This window comes from Erythrolamprus reginae, chromosome 2, assembly GCF_031021105.1.
Source record: "Erythrolamprus reginae isolate rEryReg1 chromosome 2, rEryReg1.hap1, whole genome shotgun sequence".
Lineage (NCBI taxonomy): Eukaryota > Metazoa > Chordata > Lepidosauria > Squamata > Dipsadidae > Erythrolamprus > Erythrolamprus reginae.
The window spans coordinates 195,753,900-195,776,975 of NC_091951.1; the positions used below are offsets into that span (position 1 = coordinate 195,753,900).

Genomic DNA, 23,076 nt, shown 5'->3' on the forward strand with positions numbered 1-23,076 from the left:
GGCCACTTCCGTGGAGAATAGGCCCGAGGGAACTCAAAGCGACGACTCCAGGGTCAGGCGGCGGGCTGTAGGCACTAATGGCCGACCCCTTAGGGCAGAACCGAAAGTGCAACTTACTGGGCGTCAGAGCCTTGGCGCCAAAATAACTGCTCCGTTATTTGCAATAGGAGCGACTAAGCCCGGGAGACAAAACAAGTCCCACACCGCGGGAGGTAAATAGCCCTTAATTAGTTGAAAAAAATAAAGCTTGCTCACAGCAGGACCTCCAAGGCCGGAATTAACAAACCGGCCGCGGCTACAGCACGAAGGGAAAAACCGCAAATGGCTGAGCCGCTAACTTCTCCCCCAACTCAAAGCCCTGTAGGGCTGAGAAAAAAACTGCCAGCAAGCTGAGTAATGGAAAAATCTTACTTGCTATTGAAGAGAGATCGAAGGGAAGGTGTTTTATCGAGAGGAACGAGCATTCACACACATCCGAGGATGCGAACTGAGCGAATTCTGGGGAAGGGGCGGATCCAGCAGTCTTTTTTAATACTAGGCTCAGTTCCAACGGATTGGACAGGAGCAACCCATGTGACTGCTGGACCCACTCCTTCAGTACGGAGAATACATGAGTCTCTTGGACTGTAAGGTAATCAAACCAGTCAATCCTAGAGGAGATTAACCCTGAATTCTCTTGAGAAGACCAGCATCTGAAGATGAAACTGAAATAATTTGCCCATCAAATGAGAAAGAGAAGAGCCTAATGCTGGGAACGACTGAGGGCAAAAGAAGAAAGAGATGGCAGAGAATGAGGTGGCTGGATGGAGCCACTGAAGCAGTCGGTGTGAGCTTAAATGGACTCCAGAAAATGATAAAGAGAACAGGAAGGCTTGGAGCAACACTGTCTATGGGATCGCGATGGGTTAGACGCGACTTTACAATTAACAACGACGATTTAAATTGGATGCTAAACAGGACTAAAAATTCCAGGCAAAAAAGAAAAACACATTCTGCTTTTGGTTTTGATTAGGATTGGGATCTACAAAATAAAACACTGTAACATTTGAAATATTAAACAAGATTGAAGAATGAGTCAGAAAATTAGTAGCCACAATATCAATATCAGTAGTGTTGTCTGCTTCAATAGGTTTTAAAGAATGTACAGTAAATGAAGGAGTGACAAAATGGGGAAAAAATCTTGCTTGATATAAAAATAATGGAATCTGAAATATTGAATAAAAATGCAGATTAAACATAGAGAAAGTGGACATACAAGTGACAGAATAAGAGATTGATCCAGACAGGGACTCTTTACTAATATCAAAAGAGGCTGAATGAAGTTTTAAAAATTAAAAGTGAAATGCAAATGATAAACGAATGATCTGAACAATGTCTTTTTATTGGATTTACAAAAGAAGCTTTTTTAAAGCCTCAAAGAAGTGCACGCAAAGGGATAAAGAAGAATTGAAGAGATAAAATCCCACAACTATATTTGAAAGTACTAAAGATTACTATTTTCAGAAATAAAAGGAAGCAATATATAATTGATTTTGATCAAGGTTAAAAAAAGATGTTTTATAAATTTCTGGCAGCCCTTTACAGACTTTTTGCTGACATTAGGGCTGAAAAGTTAATGTCTTGTGGATTTGCTTAGAGATAAGCCATGGCTTATGGGAAGAAAATATAGCCATGGCTTATAAATAAGCCATGCTTATGGGAAAAGAATATATCCATGGTTTAGAGATAACCCATGGCTTATGGGAAGAGATATATATTCTTCCCATAATATGTGTGTTTGTGTCTGTGTGTGTGTGTGTCTCTGTGTGTGTGTATAATTGTCTTGCTTTGTTTTCTCTCTCTTTACTTTCCCTTTTTTGAATTTGGTTTGTATCAATTTTTATGAGGGAGGGAGGGAGAGAGAGAGAGGGAGAGAGAGAGCAGGCACTTTCTATGGATATTTTTTCCATGAGGGAGAGCACCTTGTTGCAGGTGCATGAATGAAACCACCACAGCTTCTTCAAGGGATTGCCAAGTGGTGCAAATACATTCCATAGTATCTTTTCTCTTTTAAATGCAAATTACTGCACAACTGTTTGCTTTATACCTTTGTTTTATCTCTGGAATTCACAGTCATGATAGAGACCTGGAATCAAATTATGGATTCCAGGAAACCAAAGATAGGACTACATGTTTGATCTGGAGATTTGGGCAGTACTGCCCCATTTATAAATCTAACCTGAGCGGGGTAGGTGGGAGTAGGAGCGTTTTATTTATTTTATTTTATTTTATTTTATTTTATTTTTTATTTTTTATTTTATTATTTTATTTTATTTTATTTTATTTTATTTTATTTTATTATTTTATTTTATTATTTTATTTTATTTTATTATTTATTTTATTTATTTATTTAATTTATTTAAATAAATAAATAAATAAATAAATAAATTTATAGCCCGTCCTTCTCCTCACAGACTCAGGGAGGCTTTCAAAAATCAAATAGAGACAATAACAATAGAATTTAAAACATTACAATTAGATTAAAAAAAATCACAGTAAAAACAATCAAACATCCTTCTTTCATGCAAAGACCAGAACGAAACTATCACTCACGGTTCCTAGGCCTGCTGGCACAGGTGTGTCTTCAATGCCGTCCAAAAGGCAAGGAGAGTGGGGGCGGTGTGAATCTCCAAGGGGAGTTGATTCCAGAGGGTCGGGGCCACAACAGAAAAGGCTCTCCTCCGTGGACCCACCAGCCGACATTGTTTGGCTGACGGGGCCTGGAGGAGGCTGACTCTGTGCAACCTAAGCAGTCGCTGGGATGTATGAGGCCAAAGGTGGTCCCATAAATAATCTGGTCTAATGCCATGTAGGGCTTTATAGGAGACCAATCAGTAGCCAGTGCAGTGCACAGAGGGCTAAACTAATGTGGGAATACCTGAGCACACCCAGCACAGTGCTCGTGGCTGCGTGCTGAACTAGCTGAAGTCTCCAAACATTCTTTAAAGGCTGACTGAGCAAAATAACATTTAAGGCTGGTCTGAGTAAAACCTGTTCAAATGCTCTTCAATGCTCTTTTTATATACGGTAGAGAAATCAGAGCCTCCCTCAAGAGATGATCAAAGCAAGCTCCCTTGGCAGATGAGGGGGAAAAAATGATGGCCAGCATGTATCTCTTACTTAGTCTTAGTAGGGAAGAGACTGATGTCACAGTAAGATACGTAACTGGCCTTGTGACCTCACTGCCAAACCAACCAATCAAGCAACCAACCAATCACATACATTTCTCCCACAAACCAATTCTGAGAAAGTATTTCTCAAACTTTTTTTTAAAGTATAGAATAGAATTCTTTATTGGCTAAATGTGATTGGACACATGAGGAATTTGTCCTTGGTGCATAGGCTCTCAGTGTATATAACAAAAGAGATACATTTGTCCAGAGTCATGAGGTATGAACACTAAGAGCTTGCTGGCTGTGGAATTCTGCGAGTTGAAGACCACACGTTTTTAAGTTCCTGTGATTAACAAAAAAAACTGCTAGGAGACTCCATTTCCTTTCATTAACAAATTGGATTCCATTTTGGACCTTGCCTTTCTTCCACAGAATTCAAAAATGGCATAAGCAGAATGTCCTACTGGTCTCCCACCAGTGATGGGTTGCTACCAGCTCAGATTGATTCTATAGAACCAGTAGTGGAAAGTTCTCATCACTCGCCAAACTGGCAGCAATGACCGGGTGGTCCATGCTCCCGAACCGGTCCTCCGGTTGCCACAGATTGCCAAAGAAACTCCCTCTGCGCATGTGCAGAGAGCCATTTCTGGGAAGGGACACACACATGTGCATGCACTTCCATTACTATGTGAACCGACAGGGAAGGTAAGTAGAACCCACCCCTGCCTTTTACCCTAGGAACTGATGAATTACATCTGTTTAGCATCATGTCTTTTAGGATCATGCTCAGGATACTTTGTTATTCGTTTGCTTTACAAAAAGTAAGCTAACATCCAGCTAACAAAGAAAACAAAGAGTTGAAACAAAATAGACCAGTTTGTCAAAGGAGAGGAGGGATAAAAAGGACAGCTTTGCTGCACTAGACAGATTTAGATTTCCTTTGGAAGTCATAAAATGGATTAAGATATTATACAAATTCCTCATCCTTAAAAGTTTAATGGCATGTTTTCTCCTATTTTTCAGGGCATTCAGGGCAAACCAGACAAAAATGTCCACATTCACCCACGTTTTTTAATATCTGCGTGGGAACCCTTGATGTGGGCTGTTAACACGGAGAGATGTACAGAGAAGTACTAAACAGATGAACACAAATTGGCTTTATTTGCAGACAACATTCTTTTATTTCCTCACATCATATTACTATGCCAGTGTTAGTGAAATAAAAATATAAAATTGTAACTGTTTATGGTTATAAAAGACATATGTTACTTTTGGCTGTATTTCCCCCCCACTTGTTTGTTATAGCACTTTTTATAAGCTTCGCCCCCCCCCCATAATAATATATGTATCGCTATCACTATTATTGTTTATTATTCTTTCTTTCTTATTAATTTAAAATGCAATAAGGCAGTCCTCGACTTACAACAGTTCATTTAGTGACCGTTCAAAGTTACAATGGCACTGAAAAAGTGACTTATGGCCATTTTTCACACTTATGACTGTTGTAGCATTCCCAGGGGTCATGTGATCAAAATTCAGACACTTGGCAACTGACTCGTATTTATGACGGTCACAGTGTCCCGGAGTCACGTGATCCCCTTTTGTGACCTTCTGACAACCAAAGTCAATGGGGAAGCCAGATTCATTATAACAACCTTGCTACCAACATTAACAACAGCAGTGATTCGCTTAACAACCATGGCAGGAAAGGTTGTAAAATGGGGCAAAATTTATTCAATACTTCTGTCTTGTTTAGCAACAGAAATTTGTGACTCATTTGATAACACATATATTAACATCAGCAAGGTTGGTGTTTGCACAAACCTGGAAAAAGGAAAATATACCAAATGAAGAAATGGTGATTAGGAAAATGCTAGATTGTGCCAAATTAAGCAAATTAACATATGAATTACAGAATAAACAAAATAAAGACTATTACACAGTTTGGGGGAAACTATATAGTTGGATAGAAAAGAAAAAAGGATTGAATTAACGTCTAAGAAAAAGAAAGCATCGTTGAAAACAGAATTGTAATATATTAAGTTGATTCACTTTGCGCTCGTTTTATATTTGTAAGTATGTTAATATGTTCATTTCTGTTTTGTTTTGTTTTTCATTATTAAAACAAACAAACAAACAAACCAGAAATCTGTGGCTCAATTGTGGCCATAAGTCAAGGACTACCTGTAATAAATAAATGTAGAATTCCCCACTAGGAATTATACTGAGACTAGGAGCATTAAACCAAAGTTCTCAAAAGATCTCAAATAGTGATTAAAAATAAACCCTGGGCATGAAGGGTGAGGATATGACATTTCCAATAAATATCATTAGGTAGTTGGTTTTAAAAAAAAAATCAAGGAGAGAGTCAAAGAATAAGACGTTAGCGAAAAACAATACGAATAAGCATGTTTTGCAAACTGCCATGGTTTTACTTTTTTCTCACACTTACCATGAGCCAGTACTCCTTCATCCATCAACACTTGACAAAGCCCAAGGGCCTGGCTGCGGGTCTGCACCGAAAGTCCTGCACTAAGAAGTGCGTCTACCAACTCCTTCCCAGAACAACACTGCCTGAAAGAAATACAAAACAACAGTGACTTCCAAGTGGTTTTGAGGTCAAGATAGATAAGAGAGCCTACTTCAAATTCCAGGTAGGATTGTTCACTGATAAAGCTTCACATTTTCTGCAATCGTGGACCACTAAATAAATGTTCAAAAAATACAGGCATCGCCTTATTAAAAAAAATATCTCTGGGCATGGGAGTTATTAGGAGTTGAGTAAAATAATGTTTATACTTGTGTTTGTGCATAGTTTCATGCCCTTCCACTTTAGAAGAGATCAAAATGGTTTGTTATTGATGCTGCTGTCCCCCTTCCATCCATTCTTGGGACAGAAAACAGGTATGTTACTGAAGCTTGCTGGTTAGGTCCCTCAGAAGAATTCCAGACATCATTTAACTGAGACATTTGTTCTCACAAGTTGGCAAAATCTGTAGTTTGTGACTCCCAGATCAGAGGTAGCATGCTGGGGAGCAACAGAAGAGAAGACTTCTTGCATTAAGCCATACTTTTCGGAAAAGTATCCTCTGTGGAATTGACATTTTAAATTAGATAGATTTGGCTTTATAAAAGCATAGAATATCACATATTCCAAGGTTTCTCAAACTTGAGACCTTTAAGATGCATAGACTTCAACTCCCAGAATTCTGCAGCATATTCCCCAAAAGTCCAACATTAGATATCTGGAAAATCTAAAATTCTAATTTCATTTCATCTCTAATCAAGAAACTCTAATCAGTGGAATTCAAATCATTCAGGGTTCACTGACATTTATATAGGAGTACAGTATGTAGGATAAAACCACTTCCATAACCACTTCAACTTTCAATTTCCAAACATTAGGAATGCTCAAAAATTATGACATGTCTTGGGGATTATAAATATATTTTGGTTACTTTCCTATAATTTAGATGTGCTTCATAAGTAACTACATAAATATAATAACTTTTAACCTTTTGTTTGTTTCATTATCCATATGAAAATACAAATCTATACATACAGGTAAAAATGAATGCAAATAAATGCCAACATGAGTCATATACCTACAAATCTAATAAGTAGAAATAGAATACCGGCTAGAGACCTTCTTTAAGGAAGATGAGCAGTTAGGAAATATGAAATTATATAGATAGGTAGATAGATAACGATAAATAGATGGATGGAGGGATGAAGGGAGGGAGGCATAGATAGTCAGGCAGCCAGGCAGGCAGGCAAATAGATAGAAAGATAGGTAGACAGACAGACACTTAATGATTGCTGAAACAAACAATTATTGTACAAGATTGTACAAGGTTTTTCTGCCAAAACAGTTAATTAAATGGAAACTGAATACTGTCAAGGAAAGAGTTCCAGACTTGTGCAAATCTACACTCAAAAGCCTCATTGTTCTCCTGTAACACATCCCTGGATATTTTAATTGTGACAGCACTCATAATATCCTTAGCAAAAAATGGCAGTATCATCTATCTGTGCCTCATTTTCAATCTAGCCCATGAAGGAGGGAGATGGGGCAACAGAAGTGCTAGTTGCTTTTAATTTCTTGCTCCAGGGGCCCACATGTATACCTGTGAAGCCGGAGGTGATGCTTATGATCGCGGATTAAATCTGGATACATGACTACCAAGTGAGCGCAGAGGAGCCTTCCTGCTCTCCGAATTTTGTTGGAAGAAGCCTGCAAAATAAAACGTAAGAGGGGGTACTGCACTTGATTTCATCTTCCACCTATTCAAATGTCAATGAATACTAATTTGGGCAGGAAGACAAGAGGATAGAGCTACTACCCATACTTTAAGAAATCATCTTTAGCCAAAGCATTAGCAGAAACACTTGCACTATATTGATAAATACTTCTCTTTGAAGATATATAGAATAGCAACCATTATACAAGTAAAAATATTTTTTTAAAAAAATCAGAAAAGCAACCCCAACATCGAAATGTACTCTCACAGTGGAGATGGCCTATGTACATATCATCTTCCCATTCATATCACCCAATAAAGGGTATTATAACTCACACTGCCTCTGGTGGTTCCATAGCCATCAGGCTTCGTAGCTATTGATACAGGAGGTCCTTGGCTTGCCACCATTCGTTTAATTATGGTTCAAAGTTATAACAGCCTTGGAAAACGTGACTTATGGCCCGTATTCGCACTTACAACCACTCCAATACTCCCATAGCCATTGATCACAATTTGAGTGCTTGGCTATTGCTAGCTTGCATTTATCATCAGTTGCCAATTTCTGGGGGAAACTGGCATAAAAACACCCATTGGGGAAGCTGAATTTGGTTAATTGATTGATTGATTGATTTGGTTAATTGATTGACTGCAGTGATTTGCTTAATGATTGCCATAAAAGTGGTTGTAAAAATTGATATGACTCAACTTGTGGCTAGAAGAACATATGACAGAAATTTCAATCACAATTGTGGCCTTAGGTCCATGATGGTGAACCTATGGCACATAGAGCCATATCTGAGGGCACCCAAAGTGTTGCTCTATGTCAATTCCAGCATGTCAGCTGATTTTTGGCCTTCCGGAGGCTGGCAGGAGGATGTTTTCATCCTCCCCAGGCTTCATGGAAGACTGTGGAGTCTGTGGATGGTGAAAAATGGCCCAATGGGCTTATTGGAAGTCTGGAGACTTCAGTGAGGTCTGCCCAAATGCGTGGGAGGGTGATGAAGGGGGGGTTGTGTGCGCATGCACAGGGGAGAGCATTGCATTATGGGCATTGGCACACATGCTCACGCTATTGCGTATGCGCACACCCTTTTGGCACCTGAGCAAAAAAAAAAGGTTCGCCATCACTGTCCTAGGGCAAGAAAGATCTGTGGTCCAATCCTTTGTGTCTTACAGGTGCATTTAAAAGTGACTAGGAGCATGTGGGTGAGAAAATGTTTTTAAAAATAGATTACCTTAAAGCAGGGGTGGGCAATTAATTTTGCCATAGGGCCGCATGAGAAATTGGGATGGTTTTAGAGGGCCGGACTAATATAATTAACTCAGTTCTACCCAATACTGAATATTATTGGGTAGAACTGAGTTAATTATATTATAAATTATAAATAATTATAAATTAAATTATAAATTATAAATTATAATAAATAATTATAACTTATAACTTATAACTTATAACTTATAACTTACAAATAATTATAAATAATTATAAATTATTATAAATTATTATAAATTATTATAAATTATAAATTATAAATTATAAATTATAAATTATAAATTATAAATTATAAATTATAAATTATAAATTATAAATTATAAATTATTATAAATTATTATAAATTATTATAAATTATTATAAATTATTATAAATTATTATAAATATAATTATATATTATATATTCTACCTCAAACACCTGGTTCTTATCTAGAAAAGTTGGACCGACCTCTGCAGGCCAGTCACAGACAGCGGGCGGGCCGCATCCCAGGTCTGCCTTAAAGAGATAATTCCTTTAAAACATTTTTTTAAAAATGATCTCACCTCAAATGCATTTGTTTGCATCTCCTGAAAAGCTGCTTAAATCAAAGTTGTAAACAAATACATTTGAGCTCTGATTATTTTTCTAAAAACCCTGATGTAAAATTTAAGCAGGTTTTTGCAGGAGATGCAAACAGGTGGCATGTGGGTGTTTCCATGTTTTGAAATGCCTGTTTGGAATTCGAATCCCCCCCAAAATGTGCAACCCGAATTTGCATAATCTTTTATGTTCACAACAAAAATGCCAATCAAGAATTAACAACCAGGATTCCTAAATATAAATGTTGCATTCTTGTGGTCAATAGAATCAGTAAGGAATATGGAATGCCTCTAGCTCTTATAGTAGGAATAAACATCTGAAAATTAGGTAGTATTTTCATGTGACCACATCATTCTAGAAGCACCAATTTATCATAATAAGTAGAAAGGTTTGCCTAGATTGCAGAAAGAAAACGTCGAACAGAAAATTAGCAAATTCAAGGCAGAATAAATATCTGAACAAAGGAATTCCATTAGTAAATTCATTGCTGGCTGAGTTGGTTTACTATTTATTATTTTATTTATTTATTTATTAGATTTGTATGCTGCACTTCTCCATAGACTCGGGGCGGCTAACAACTATGTGAAGCATTACAATGAACCACAGAGGTCCACCTTTCCAAGCTTGGAATCTTCTGGAGATATTGGCATTACAACTACCAAAACTGCCTGGAATGGACAACTTTTGTAGACGATACCTATTTAGAGATGGTGGTGCTAGACCTCAAGGATTGGGTGAGCTTTGCTACATTATAGTTGATACTTTTTTGTTTGCACACTTCATGTTTATTACCTGCTTTAAGTTGTGGCCAGGCACCAGAGTTGATTGACTCTCTGGAAGAGGAGTCTGAAAACAAAAACCAAGAGAAAAATCAAGGACATTTCCTTAGACATTTTACAAAGTGAGGAAGGAACTATCTCTTACATTTGTTAAGTGCAGGACAATACAAATAGTATCCATCATTCAAAGGAAATGACCAAGAGATCCAGTGTGAGATTTATTTGTATATCTTGTTATATCGGTATAGTTTCAAGGCTTATTTTGGAATGGGATTCATTTTTCATTATAGCTACCTACCTTTGACTACCTACCTATTATTATAGCTAACTACCTTTATCATGCTGCACGAGTCAAAAAAAGGGCTGTGAAAATATTTATGGACCTCTCACATCCTGTACATAAATTGTTTCAACTCCTACCCTCAAAACATCAATATAGAGCACTGCACACCAAGAAAACTAGACACAAGAATAGTTTTTTCCTGAATGCCATCACTCTGCTAAACAAATAATTCCCTCAACACTGTCAAACTATTCACTAAGGCTGCATCACTATTAGTCTTCTCATCATTTCTATCACGAATCTTCTCCCAGTTATGATTGTAACTTGTTGCTTGTATCCTTACAATTTTTATAAATATTGATTGTTTCCTGATTGCTTATTTGACGCCTATGGCAATCATTAAGTGTTGTATCTCATGATTTTTGACAAATGTATATTTTCTTTTATGTACATTGAGACCATATGCACCAAAGACAAATTCCTTGTGTGTCCAATCACACTTGGTCAAAAAAAAAATCTATTCTATTCTATTCTATTCTAGTACATACACAAGCACACACCAGTTTTTTAAAAACTCACAGCACTTTCGATCAGTTAGTTCTGGTTCTCCAGAAAATTCAATTACTGTATTGATATAGGCTGATATAGGCTGATTTGGTATAATAGAACATTTTAAAAACATGTAAACCACCCCTGTCAAAAAACAACAACAATCAGAACATTTTTATCAGTTTTTCTTGTTCCCTTCCTTCCACACCTTTTACTAATTGTGACTCACACTGATTTCCAATTCTGTGACTAGCAAAGGAAGGAGAGCCCAGTTCAGACCTGTGGAGCATGTATTATATTGCTGATGGAGGAAAACAGTCATTTTGAGAGAAAGTCTATGCCCCTCTCCCCAATTAACATTTGATGAGGAACGGTATTATATTTTATTTATTTTATTTATTTATTTTGTCCAATACACAATACATATTGAAGAGGATAGACATGAAGTATTATATATAAAGAAAAGATATAAAAGTAGAGGAGAAGATATATGAAAGGAAGAAAAGATATATGATATATGAGATAAGAAGAGACAATTGGACAGGGGACGAAAGACAGGCTAGTGCAACTTATGTACCCCACTTATTACAACCCTAGGTCAGGCATAGCAGCTATAACTAAAAGCAACTTTAAAAAATAAATAAACGTTTGAAGAGATAACTCGACCTCTTGTTTCGCTCCAAAGAAAACTGAAATCCACATCCCTCCTTAACTAGCACTTGTAGAGGTTTTGTGGTCATTCACATACATCTTGAAGACTCACAACGTCAGAGATAAATGGCTGGGTGGAAACTCAATTGCTACAACAGACTTTTCAAAGGGCATACTGGTGGGAAAATCAGACCACATTAATTTCTGATTATATAAACAGGAAAAACTGTGGGTGTTTTTGCAGTCCCTTCTTAAACTCACATGCTTTGCCAATAACCCAGGGGTTAGTGACTTGGTGACCCTGCAGATGTTGCCGAATGTCAGCTTTCAACAGCATGACCAATTCTGAAACACATCTAGAAGGATACACATACTCCAACCCTGACATACAGTAATGGAAATGTGTCTGTATCAGGATGTCACCAACAAAAGCTTATCAGAGATATAAGGGACTGGAAAGAACATTGTTATAAAATCATTCAGGATCCCATAATGTATATTTGCTGGAGGTTATGGTGTTACATCTGTGTGTAAAAAATAAAACCACAAAACAAATACCATTATCCCTGTTTCCCTGTGGATACCAAGGATGTACGGTCTGCTATTGCTGAAAAATTTCATTACTACAAAGATGCAAAAGCTTACATGATCATTTAAATATGTTAAAAGGGTTAAATAAGGTTCAGGAGGAACACAAGAACAAGGGGGCATAATCTGAGGTTAGTTGGGGAAAAGATTAGAAATAACATGAGAAAATATTATTTTACTGAAAGAGTAGTAGATGGTTGGAAGAAACTTCCAGCAGACGTGGTTGGTAAATCCACAGTAACTGAATTTAAACATGGCTGGGATAAACATATATCCATACTAAGATAAAACTACAGGAAATAGTATAAGGGCAGACTAGATGGACCATGAGGTCTTTTTCTGCCGTCAATCTTCTATGTTTCTATGTTTAATCAGAGGTTCCTGGTGTGACTAATCCTTTAACACGTTTGATGTAACATCACCCATTTATAGATGCAACCTTCCCTTTTAAAAAAAAAATAAATTTTTATTTAATTATATACATATTAAAAAACACAAAAACAGATCGATGTGTTTTCAATTTGTTAATACAATTGTAGAATGTCTGTTGTAAGACAGTACAACATATATTCCCATCCCTCCCCCCTTCCCTGCTGCAATCTCTGCAGTCTATCTTGTTGTAAGTTCAAGGATAATCATATCAGCGAGATTACACACATATACCACAGGTAAAAAGAATGTTTCAACAAGTAAATAAAGTATTATTTATCTATATTTGAATTTCTTTTGTGCTATCTTTCATTTTTTTGTTTTAACCTTATGTACATCTATTCTTTTTTCGGTTGTTAACCCAATTATAAAAGTTTTTCCATGTGTCTATATCTTGTGATTTTTTATCGTTTTTCAATTTTTGTGTTAATGTATCATATTCTGCACAGTCAAGCATTTTTTTTATTATATCTCTTTCTGTTGGTGGGTCTTCTTTCTTCCAGTTTTGCGCTATAGTGATCCTGCTTGCCATTATTAAATGTTGTATTATATGGTATTATTCTTTCTTGACTCTCATATCTATTATACCTAATAAGAAAATCTCTGGTTTGAGTTGCAGTTTAATTTTAGTGATTTCATATATCCAATTTCTAATTTTAATCCATATTGTTTTAATTTTGGGGCAAGTCCACCACATGTGGAAGAATGTTCCGTTTGTGTTTGAACATCTCCAACAATTTGGTTTTAATTTGGGATAAATTTGAGCTAGTCTTGATGGTGATATATGCCATCTATAGAACATTTTTATAATGTTTTCGTTGTATGCTGTTGATTTGGTTATTTTATAATTCTTTTTCCATACTGCCTCCCATTGGTCAATGTAAATGTTATGTCCAATATTTCTTGCCCAACTGATCATAGTCCCTTTTACCAATTCTGTTTCCATTTCATAATGTGTTAAATAGGTGTATGTTTTTGTTATGAATTTTTTTTCTCCTCCTAATATCACTTTATCAAAGTCTGTATCTTTTTCTTGTATCCCTTCATTTTTTTTATCAATTTCCCATTTTGAATATACAGTGGTACCTCATGATACGAACGCCCCGCCATACGAACAACCCGAGATACGAACCCGGGGTTCAGAAATTTTTTGCCTCTTCTTACGAATGTTTTCCGTCTTAGGAACCCGCCGCCGCCGCTGCCAAGAAGCCCCGCCACCCGGCTGTCACTTTTTAAAACAGCCGGGGGGCTTTCAGCGTCCTCCTGAACTCGAACCCCAAACCCGAACTTCCAGGTTCGGCATTCGGGAGGCCGCCGAGAAGCCCACCGGCTGTTTCAAAAAGCGACAGCCGGGCGGCGGGGCTTCTCGGCGGCCTCCCGAACGCCGAACCCGGAAGTTCGGCAAAGGTTCAGGTTCGGGAGGCCGCTGAGAAGCCCCGCCGCCCAGCTGTCACCTTTTAAAACAGCCGGGGGGCTTCCCAGCGTCCTCCTAAACTCGAACACTAAACCCGAACTTCAGGGTTTGGCATTCGGGAGGCCGCCGAGAAGCCCCCCGGTTGTTTTAAAAGGTGACAGCTGAGAGGTGGGCTTCTCGGTGGCCTCCCGAACACCAAAACTGGAAGTTTGGCAAAAGTTCGGATTCGGGAGGCCGCTGAGAAGCCCCGCTGCCCAGCTGTCACCTTTTAAAACAGCCGGGGGGCTTCTCAGCGTCCTCCTGAACCCGAACGCCCAACCCGAACTTCCGGGTTCGGCGTTTCGAAGGCCGCTGAGAAGCCCCACTGCCCGGCTGTCATCTCCCCCCAGCACTTCACCCCGGGACAACAGGCAGGGCGAAGCAGCGTGGGACAAAGGGAGGCTGAAACCGGCAGTGGCTTCAGCTTCCCATTGCTCCGCGGGCGGCGGCAGACCGTCTTTGTATTTTTGGCTGGGGGGGGGAGCAGGAAGATCTTTCTAACTCTCTCCCCCCAGCACTTCGCCCAGGACAACAGGCAGGGCGAAGCAGCGTGGGGCAAAACCGCCCGCGGAGCAATGGGAAGCTGAATCCACCCGCGGTTTGAGCCTCCCTTTCCCCCCCCCTGCTTCGCCCTGCCTGTTGTCCTGGGCGAAGTGCTGGGGGGAGAGAGTTAGAAAGGTCTTCCTGCTCCCCCCCCAGCCAAAAACACAAAGACGGTCTGCCGCCGCCTGCTTGATCCAGGACAACAGGCAGGGCGAAGCAGCGTGGGGCAAAGGGAGGCTGAGACCGCCAGCGGCTTCAGCTTTCCATTGCTCCGCGAGCGGCGGCAGATCGCCTTTGTATTTTTGGCTGGGGGGGGAGCAGGAAGACCTTCCTAACTCTCTCCCCCCAACACTTCGCCCAGGACAACAGGCAGGGCAAAGCAGCGTGGGACAAAGGGAGGCTCAAACCGCCGGCGGCTTCAGCTTCCCATTGCTCCGCGGGTGGCGGCAGACCGCCTTTGTATTTTTGGTTGGGGGGGAGCAGGAAGACCTTCCTAACTCTCTCCCCCCAGCACTTCGCCCAGGACAATAGGCAGGGCAAAGCAGCGTGGGGCAAAGGGAGGCTGAAACCGCCGGCGGCTTCAGCTTCCCATTGCTCCATGCCGCTTCCCTCTGCCTGTCATCCTGGCTCAAGCAGGCGGTGGCAGACCGCCTTTGTGTTTTTGGCTGGGGGAGAGATCAGGAGGACCTTCCTGACTCCCTCCCCCCAACGCTTCGCCCAGGATGACAGGCAGGGCGAAGTGGCATAGAGGAAAGGGAGGCTCAAGCCACTGGCAGCCGCAGACCTCCGTTGTGCTTTCAGCTGGGGGGGGTGGAGCAGGAGGACCTTCCTGACTCCCTCCCCCCAGCGCTTCACCCAGGATGACATGCATGGCAAAGGGGCAGGGAGGATCGGGAGGCTCAAGCCTCCTTCGGTGGTGGCAGCCGGCTTCCGGGTTTCTGAGTTTTGGGCTTGCACGCATTAATCGCTTTTTCATTGATTCCTATGGGAAACAATGTTTCGTCTTACGAACTTTTCACCTTACGAACCTCCTCCCGGCACCAATTAAGTTCGTAAGATGAGGTATTACTGTACTAACGTATAAGGCCACCAATCAATTTTCATATTTTATTCTAATAAAGCTTCTCTTGTTTTGCTATTACCTTCTGGGTCTAATGTTTGATTGTAGGTTACCATTTTTTTTAGTTCTGTTGTGTTTGGATGTGTCAAGGCTTCCATGCTGGAATACCATCTGGGAATTCTTGTGTAATGTTCTTTTTTTATTTTTAGCCATCAGCAATTAAACTTTTATCAAAAAATGTCAAAGCCCCACTTTCTTTGGGATGCAAATCAATACATATCGGGGGGGGGGGGCAGTCTTCTTACAGCAAAATAACGATGAGGTGGCTAACTCAGGCATTGTTATGGACAGCAAAATGGAATGGAATGGCATTTTGATTTTATTCCCCCCCCCTCTCTCAGCCCCCTCTTGGGCCAGCTGTGCGTAAACAGAAGAAATTAAATGACATAATAAGCAGGCAGCAAACTACAAGAGTTACTCCCTTTGACACTTCAGCAAAGTGTAGAGTGGCTTGGCTGGAATGCACTGGAATGCTGAGTGCTATAACAAGAGCCCACGAAAACATTTCAATAAACACAACTGTGTTCTTTACATTCTTTTCGCTAGCTGCTCCAGATACTGGTCAGCTTGCAACACGAACATGAAAAGACCAGCATTTTTCTGGCAGAGGCGGACAGTTTATATTTAACACAGCAGAAGAAACCAAGAAAGAGAAAGGACAGTGGAAGTTTGGATTAACATCTGGCAAAACACAAAAGTGAAACCCGAGATAAGGCAAACATTGGTTACCGCAGAATAAAAACCCATTGAACACAATGTGTAGTAACTTATTTCAAAATAAAAACTTGGGTAGGAGGGCACTGCCTGATTTGAAGCTGAAGACAGCAGGCAGCACCTGGGTTCATACATCATCCTGCAAGGCACCTTATAGGTGAGCTCAGTCATGGCCTCGTCTTCAGCAATATATTATAAAACATTGTAGGGGAAGGAAAGTAGCAGGTGTGCTACTATGGTACTTTGGAGCAGAAAGCACCTTGACATACATGCTGGTGTTCTTGGTGCCAAGAACACTGATGTCATTAGCAAAACTACCGTATTTTTCAGAATATAAGACACACCTTTTTCCTCCCTAAAAGAGGCTGAAAATTTGGGTGCAACTTATACTCTGAATGTAGCTTTTTTTGAAGCTTTTTTTTTCAGCCCTAACAATCTTCCCAGCTCTTAATGGTTGCAGGGTTTTTTTTTCATTGCTAATCACTCCAAAGAATATTTTTCACAGTCCTAATGAGGTGCTAACAATCTTCCCTGCTCTAACCGCTTGCAGGTTTTTTCATTGTTTTATATTTATCTATCTATCTATCTATCTATCTATCTATCTATCTATCTATCTATCTATCTATTAGATTTGTATGCCGCCCCTCTCCGTAGACTCAGGCCGGCTAACAACAACAATGAAACAGCATATAACAAATCTAATGTTTAAAATAATTAAAAGACCCTTATTAAAAACCGAACATACACACAAACATACCATGCATAAATTGTATAGGCCTGGGGGGAAGAGAATATCTCAGTTCCCCCATGCCTGACGACAGAGGTGGGTTTTAAGGAGCTTACGAAAGGCGAGGAGGGTGGGGGCAATTCTGATCTTGGGGGGGGGAGCTGGTTCCAGAGGGCCGGGGCCACCACAGAGAAGGCTCTTCCCCGGGTCCCACCAAACGGCATTGTTTAGTCGACGGGACCTGGAGAAGGCCAACTCTGTGGGACCTAACTGGTCGATGGGATTGCTAATCTCTCGAAGAAGGTTTTTTTAAGCCCTAACCACCAGGGGATAAAATAATGTGCTGAAGCTGACCAGACTAAGGATGTTAGCCAGATGAATACCTGGTAAACAGATTCCACCACCACCCTATTTTCCTCTCCTAAAACTAAGGTGTGTCTTATACTCCGGTGCGAAAAATACAGTATAAGGGCAGACTAGATGGACCATGAGATCTGTCTCTGCCGTCAATCTTCTATGTTTCTAAAGGGATCCACACTTCTAACTTTTCAAAAGCCATTAAAACCTATTTCTTTCCTCTGTCAAACTACTCACTACATACAACGGGGGTGTCAAACCCACGGCCCACAAGCTGGATGCGTCACGCACTGGTCACTCCACCCCACCCCTCATGGTTTAGCAAAGAGGGAACATGTCCCGATACGTCACGTGTCGCTGCCATGACAGCGTGAGTTTGACATTCCTGACATACAACATCCTTTACCTGATGTCATTTTCTTTGAACTTCCTTACTATCTCTTCAGAGTGCGTAATGGTACAGCTGCAGCTGTACTTTGCAATGTTATTTGTCCCTCAGTGGATCAGCAGGAAAAAAAAGTAATTTTCAAAGCCTCAATCCCTAATCTTGGAAGACAACACAATTTGGCTCCTCTTGGTCATTGGCCCTCAGCCCACACAATTGTTCTCTGTCTCCTATTGAGCATTGTCTCTCTCCCCCCCCACTCCATAAATGCTCTGAGCCTGTTTCTTTGGTGAGCATTTCAAAGGTGTCTCTCAAATCCTTTGGTGCAAAATTTCTTCTAACTGCTTCTTGCTCATCCACCTAATTTGTCCCTTTGGTTTTCTTCCCCTTTTGTCAGCTGTTTTATACCACTTATTTTTTTAATGTGATAAAGCTGCATATGCCCTGATCTGCTGAAAGGTGACCACACTCAACTTCCAATTCACTGACTTTTTCTTAATCATAAATATTTTAGGTCAGGACTATAGATTTCTGTCTGTTCGTCTTCATTTTTGTTTCTTCAACACAATTAACAGAACATCCTGGTGCTTCTTGACCTCTCATCGGCTTTTGATACCATCAACCATAGTATCCTTCTGTGCCAACTGGAGGGGTTGGGAGTGGGGGACACCGTTTTACGGTGGTTCTCCTCCTATCTCTCTGGTCGGTTGCAGTTGGTGTTGGCAGAGGGTCAGAGGTCGGCTTCTAGGTCCCTCCTTTGTGGGATTCCTCAGGAGTTGGTCCTTTCCCACACCACTGTTCAATATCTACATGGAACTGCTGGGCAAGACCATCCCACGACGTGGGGTGAGTTACCATCAGTATGCAGATAACACCCAGCTGTACATCTCCACCCTGTGTCAACTCAGTGAAGCAGGGGAAGTGATGTGCTGGTGTTTGAAAGCTGTTAAGGTCTGGATGGGTGATAAAAGGCTCAAGATCAATCCTGACGAGACGGAGTGGCTGTGGGTTTTGCCTCCCAAGGACAATCCCACCTGTCCGTCCATTACCCTAGGGGGAGTTGTTGTCCCCCTCAGAGAGGGTCCCCAACTTGGGCATCTTCCTCAATCCACAGCTGAGCTTAGAACACCATCTCTCAGCTGTGGCGAGGGAGATGTTTGCACAGGTTCGCCTGGTGCACCAGTTGCCCCATTTGGACAGGAAGTCTCTTCTCACAGTCACTCATGTCCTCATCACCTCAATATTCAATTACTGCAATGCTCTTCACATGGAGCTACCTTTGAAGAATGTTTGGAAACTGCAGGTAATAGAAAATGCAGCTGCGGGAGCTGTCAGGGGCCTTCCAAGATAAGCCCATGTCTCATCAACATTCCGTGAGCTGCATTGGCTGCTGATTGGTCTGCGAACGCAATTCAAAGTGTTGATGATTACCTATAAAGCCCTATATGGCTCAGGACCAGATTATTTATGGGACCGCCTTCTGCCTCATGTATCCCAGAGGCCAGTTAAGTCTCACAGAGTTGGCCTTCTCCAGGTCCCATCAGACAAGCAATGCCGGTTGGCGGGGCCTAGGGAAAGGGCCTTCTCTGTGGTGGCCCTGGCCCTCTGCAATCTACTCTCTCCAGGGATTTGTACTGCCCCCATCCTCCTGATCTTCCACAAGGTTTTAAAAACTCACCTTTGCTGGCAGGCATGGGGCACCTAGCTCTGGCCATTAACTGGAATGTATAGGGGGTGAATGTGGATGATTATTTTTAATTATTACTGTATTATTATTTAATTTTAAATGGGATTTATGTATTGTATTGTTATATTTTTGTTGTGAGCTGCCCTGAGTCTGCGGAGAAGGGCGGCATAGAAATCTGATATAGATGATAGATAGATAGATAGATAGATAGATAGATAGATAGATAGATAGATAGATAGATAGATAGATAGATAGATAGATGAATGATAGATGATAGATAGATGATAGATAGATGATAGATAGATAGATAGATGATAAATAGATGATAGATAGATAGATAGATGATAGATAGATAGATAGATAGATAGATGATAGATAGATGATAGATAGATAGATAGATAGATAGATAGATAGATAGATAGATAGATAGATAGATGATAGAGAGAGAGAGAGAGAGAGAGAGAAAGATGATAGATCTATCTATCTATATATCTATCTATCTATCCATCAATCCATCCATCCATCCATCCATCCATCCATCCATCCATCTATCTATCTAATGGCCCCAGGCCTGGTGGCATAAATGAGTCTTCAGACTCTTACAGAAGGTGAGGAGGGTGGGGGCAGTACGAATCTCCAGAGGAAGCTGATTCTAGAGAGCCAGGGCCCCCACAGAGAAGGTTCTTCCCCTAGGCCCTGCCAACCGACATTGTCTAGCTGATGGAACCTGGAGAAGGCCAACTCTGTGGGACATGACCGGTCGCTGGGATTCATGCAGCAGAAGGCAGTCTCGGAGGTATTCTGGTCCCATGCCATGTAGGGCTTTATAGGTCATAACCAACACTTTGAATTGAGTCCGGAAACCAATTGGCAGCCAATGCAGACCACGGAGTGTTGGAGAGATATGCGCGGGTCTGGCCAAGCCCATGACTGCTCACACGGCTGCATTTTGCACAATTTGAAGTTTCAAAGGCTTTTCAAAGGTAGCCCCATTACTGCTTATGCTGCCATGATTTAGACTACTTTTAAAACATTATTTTATGAGGATTTTAAGCAGCTTCGTCCCATTTCACTCACATAGAAATATTCTTCTCAAAGAGGTTCTTTACTGTCACATGTACTAGCAAATCACATGTAATCCATAAGCACGTTTTTCAGAACCATTATTTAATTAATATGCAAATACGCATAGATGAAATAAATAAAGATGCTTATAAATAATCTGTTAAGTCTATTTAACTAAGTATAAAAAAAACCCCTGGGGGCACATCACATACACAGGTTTAGACAAACCCTTTCTTCTTTTGAAATGATAATAACCACCTAAATTACCTGATCCATAAAACTTCAGGAAAAATGTGTGAACATTCCAGTGTTATTATCCACTCAAGACATTTCATCTGAGAGTTTTTTTACATGTTGGTGAAAATCATGCCAGTGGCAGCAGGAGGGCAATTTTGACTAATTTCATAATTAGGGGTTTCATCTGGGTTATACTGTAGAGGGAAGATCAGCAGGATGCTAACTTCAAAAGTATTTTTTAAAATCCTGCAAGAAATTCATGGCAAGCCATTTCCTAAACATTGGCAAGAAAAGCCAAAGCGTTCTGAAACCACAGGCTGAACCTAGCTTAAGAGACACCTTCTTCTCATGTGGAAAGAAACTATGCCATACCACTGTTACGAAATATACGTCAGTGAAAGAAAGCTGGGAGAGCAAGATTTAATCAGCAGAGAGAAGGAATTATAAGGGATGACAGGAATATATTCTGCTCAAAAAAATAAAGGGAACTCTCAAACAACACGTCCTAGATCTGAATGAATGAAATATTCTAATTGAATACAGTGTTCCCTTTATTTTCGCGGGTTCGAACTTCGCGGAAAGTCTATACCACGTTTTTTCAAAAATATTAATTAAAAAATACTTTGCGGTTTTTTTTCCTATACCACGGTTTTTCCCACCCGATGACGTCATATGTCATCACCAAACTTTTGTCTGCCTTTAATAAATATTTCTTTTAATAAACTTTAATAAATAAACATGGTGAGTAATAATCTGAATGGTTGCTAAGGGAATGGAAAATTGCAATTTAGGGATTTAAAGTGTTAAGGGAAGGCTTGTGATACTGTTCATAGCCAAAAATAGTGTATTTACTTCCGCATCTCTACTTCGCGGAAATTCAACTTTCGTGGGTGGTCTCGGAACGCATCCCCCGCGAAAAGCGAGGGAACACTGTACTTTGTTCTGTACAAAGTTGAATGTGCACAACAGCAGGTGAAATTGATTGTCAATCAGTGTTACTTCCTAAGTGGACAGTTTGATTCCACAGAAGTTTGATTTACTTGGAGTTATATTGTGTTGTTTAAGTGTTCCCTTTATTTTTTTGAGTAGTGTACTTGGATTGGATCTGTTTATTTATTAAATTTATATGCTGTCCATCTCATTATTTAAAGTGACTCTGTCTTCCAAAACCCTCCTTGAAGGAAGAAAGATTTGACTTTCGCTTTATTGCAGTGAGATTAGACTAGAAGTCCTCCAGGTCCCTTCCAACTCTTATTATTGTGTTAAAGATAAAGATAGAAAAAGAGTCAAGCAAAGGCAATGGGACAGAAGGTGCAGTATATGTGGTATCTTGATCAACAGTAGTAACTGTGATAGGGATCTTGGAGTCCTAGTGGACAAGCATTTAAATATGAGCCAGCAGTGTGCAGCAGCTGCCAAAACAGCGAACACAGTTCTAGGTTGCATTAATAGAGGGATAGAATCAAGATCAAGTGAAGTGTTAATACCACTTTATAATGTCTTGGTAAGATCACACTTGGAATACTGCATTCAGTTTTGATCGCCACAACGTAAAAAGAATGTTGAGACTCTAGAAAGAGTGCAAAGAAAAGCAACAAAGATGATTGGGGACTGGAGGATATGAAGAACAGTTGCAGGACCTGGGTATGTCTAGTTTAATGAAAAGAAGGACTAGGGGAGACATGATAGCAGTGTTCCAATATCTCAGGGGTTGCCACAAAGGGGAAGAAATCAGACTATTCTTCAAAGCTTCTGAGGGAAGGACAAGAAGCAATGGGTGGAAACTAATCAAAGAGAGAAATAACTTAGAACTAAGGAGAAATTTTCTGACAGTCAGAGCTATTAATCCGTGGAACAGCTTGCCTCCAGAAGTGGTGAATGCTCCAACACTGGAAGTTTTTAAGCAGATGTTGGATAACCATCTGTCTGAAGTAGTGTAGAGTTTCCGGTCTAAATAGGGGATTGGACTAGAAGACCTCCAAGGTCCCTTCCAACTCTATTATAATAATAATAATAAAAGATGGGCCAGTAGCCTAGAAGCCAGGCCAAAGTAAATTTAGGAAGCAGACAAAAAGCCCCATTTGCATCTACTATCTCCTCAAAGATGATGGAAAATTCTCTTATTTTTATTTCTTGCTTCTCAGTCTGAGCCAAACATCGAAAATGATCTCAGCCCTGAGAGTACCAGTCCAGGCTTGACGTAAAGGCCCCCTTTGTCCTTTTCATTCTCGATCGATCGTGAAGATTTCAGGAAGCGATAGGC

The 23,076-nt window shown here is 40.3% G+C and overlaps 1 protein-coding gene across 3 annotated transcripts in view; it reads right to left on the reverse strand.

Moving 5' to 3' along the window:
* RAPGEF3 (Rap guanine nucleotide exchange factor 3) overlaps window positions 1-23,076 on the reverse strand; it is a 108,372-nt gene that overhangs the window by 44,993 nt on the left and 40,303 nt on the right. For 2 of the 3 annotated variants that reach the window (XM_070741018.1, XM_070741017.1), the window contains exons 3-5: window positions 10,039-10,092; window positions 7,280-7,386; window positions 5,605-5,726 (exon numbers count right to left, since the gene is read on the reverse strand). In XM_070741018.1, coding sequence (XP_070597119.1) covers window positions 5,605-5,726; window positions 7,280-7,386; window positions 10,039-10,092 — 283 coding nt within the window. Of the gene's footprint in view, window positions 1-5,604; window positions 5,727-5,951; window positions 6,073-7,279; window positions 7,387-10,038; window positions 10,093-23,076 lie in introns of those variants that run through there. The other variant, XM_070741019.1, reaches the window with a different exon arrangement.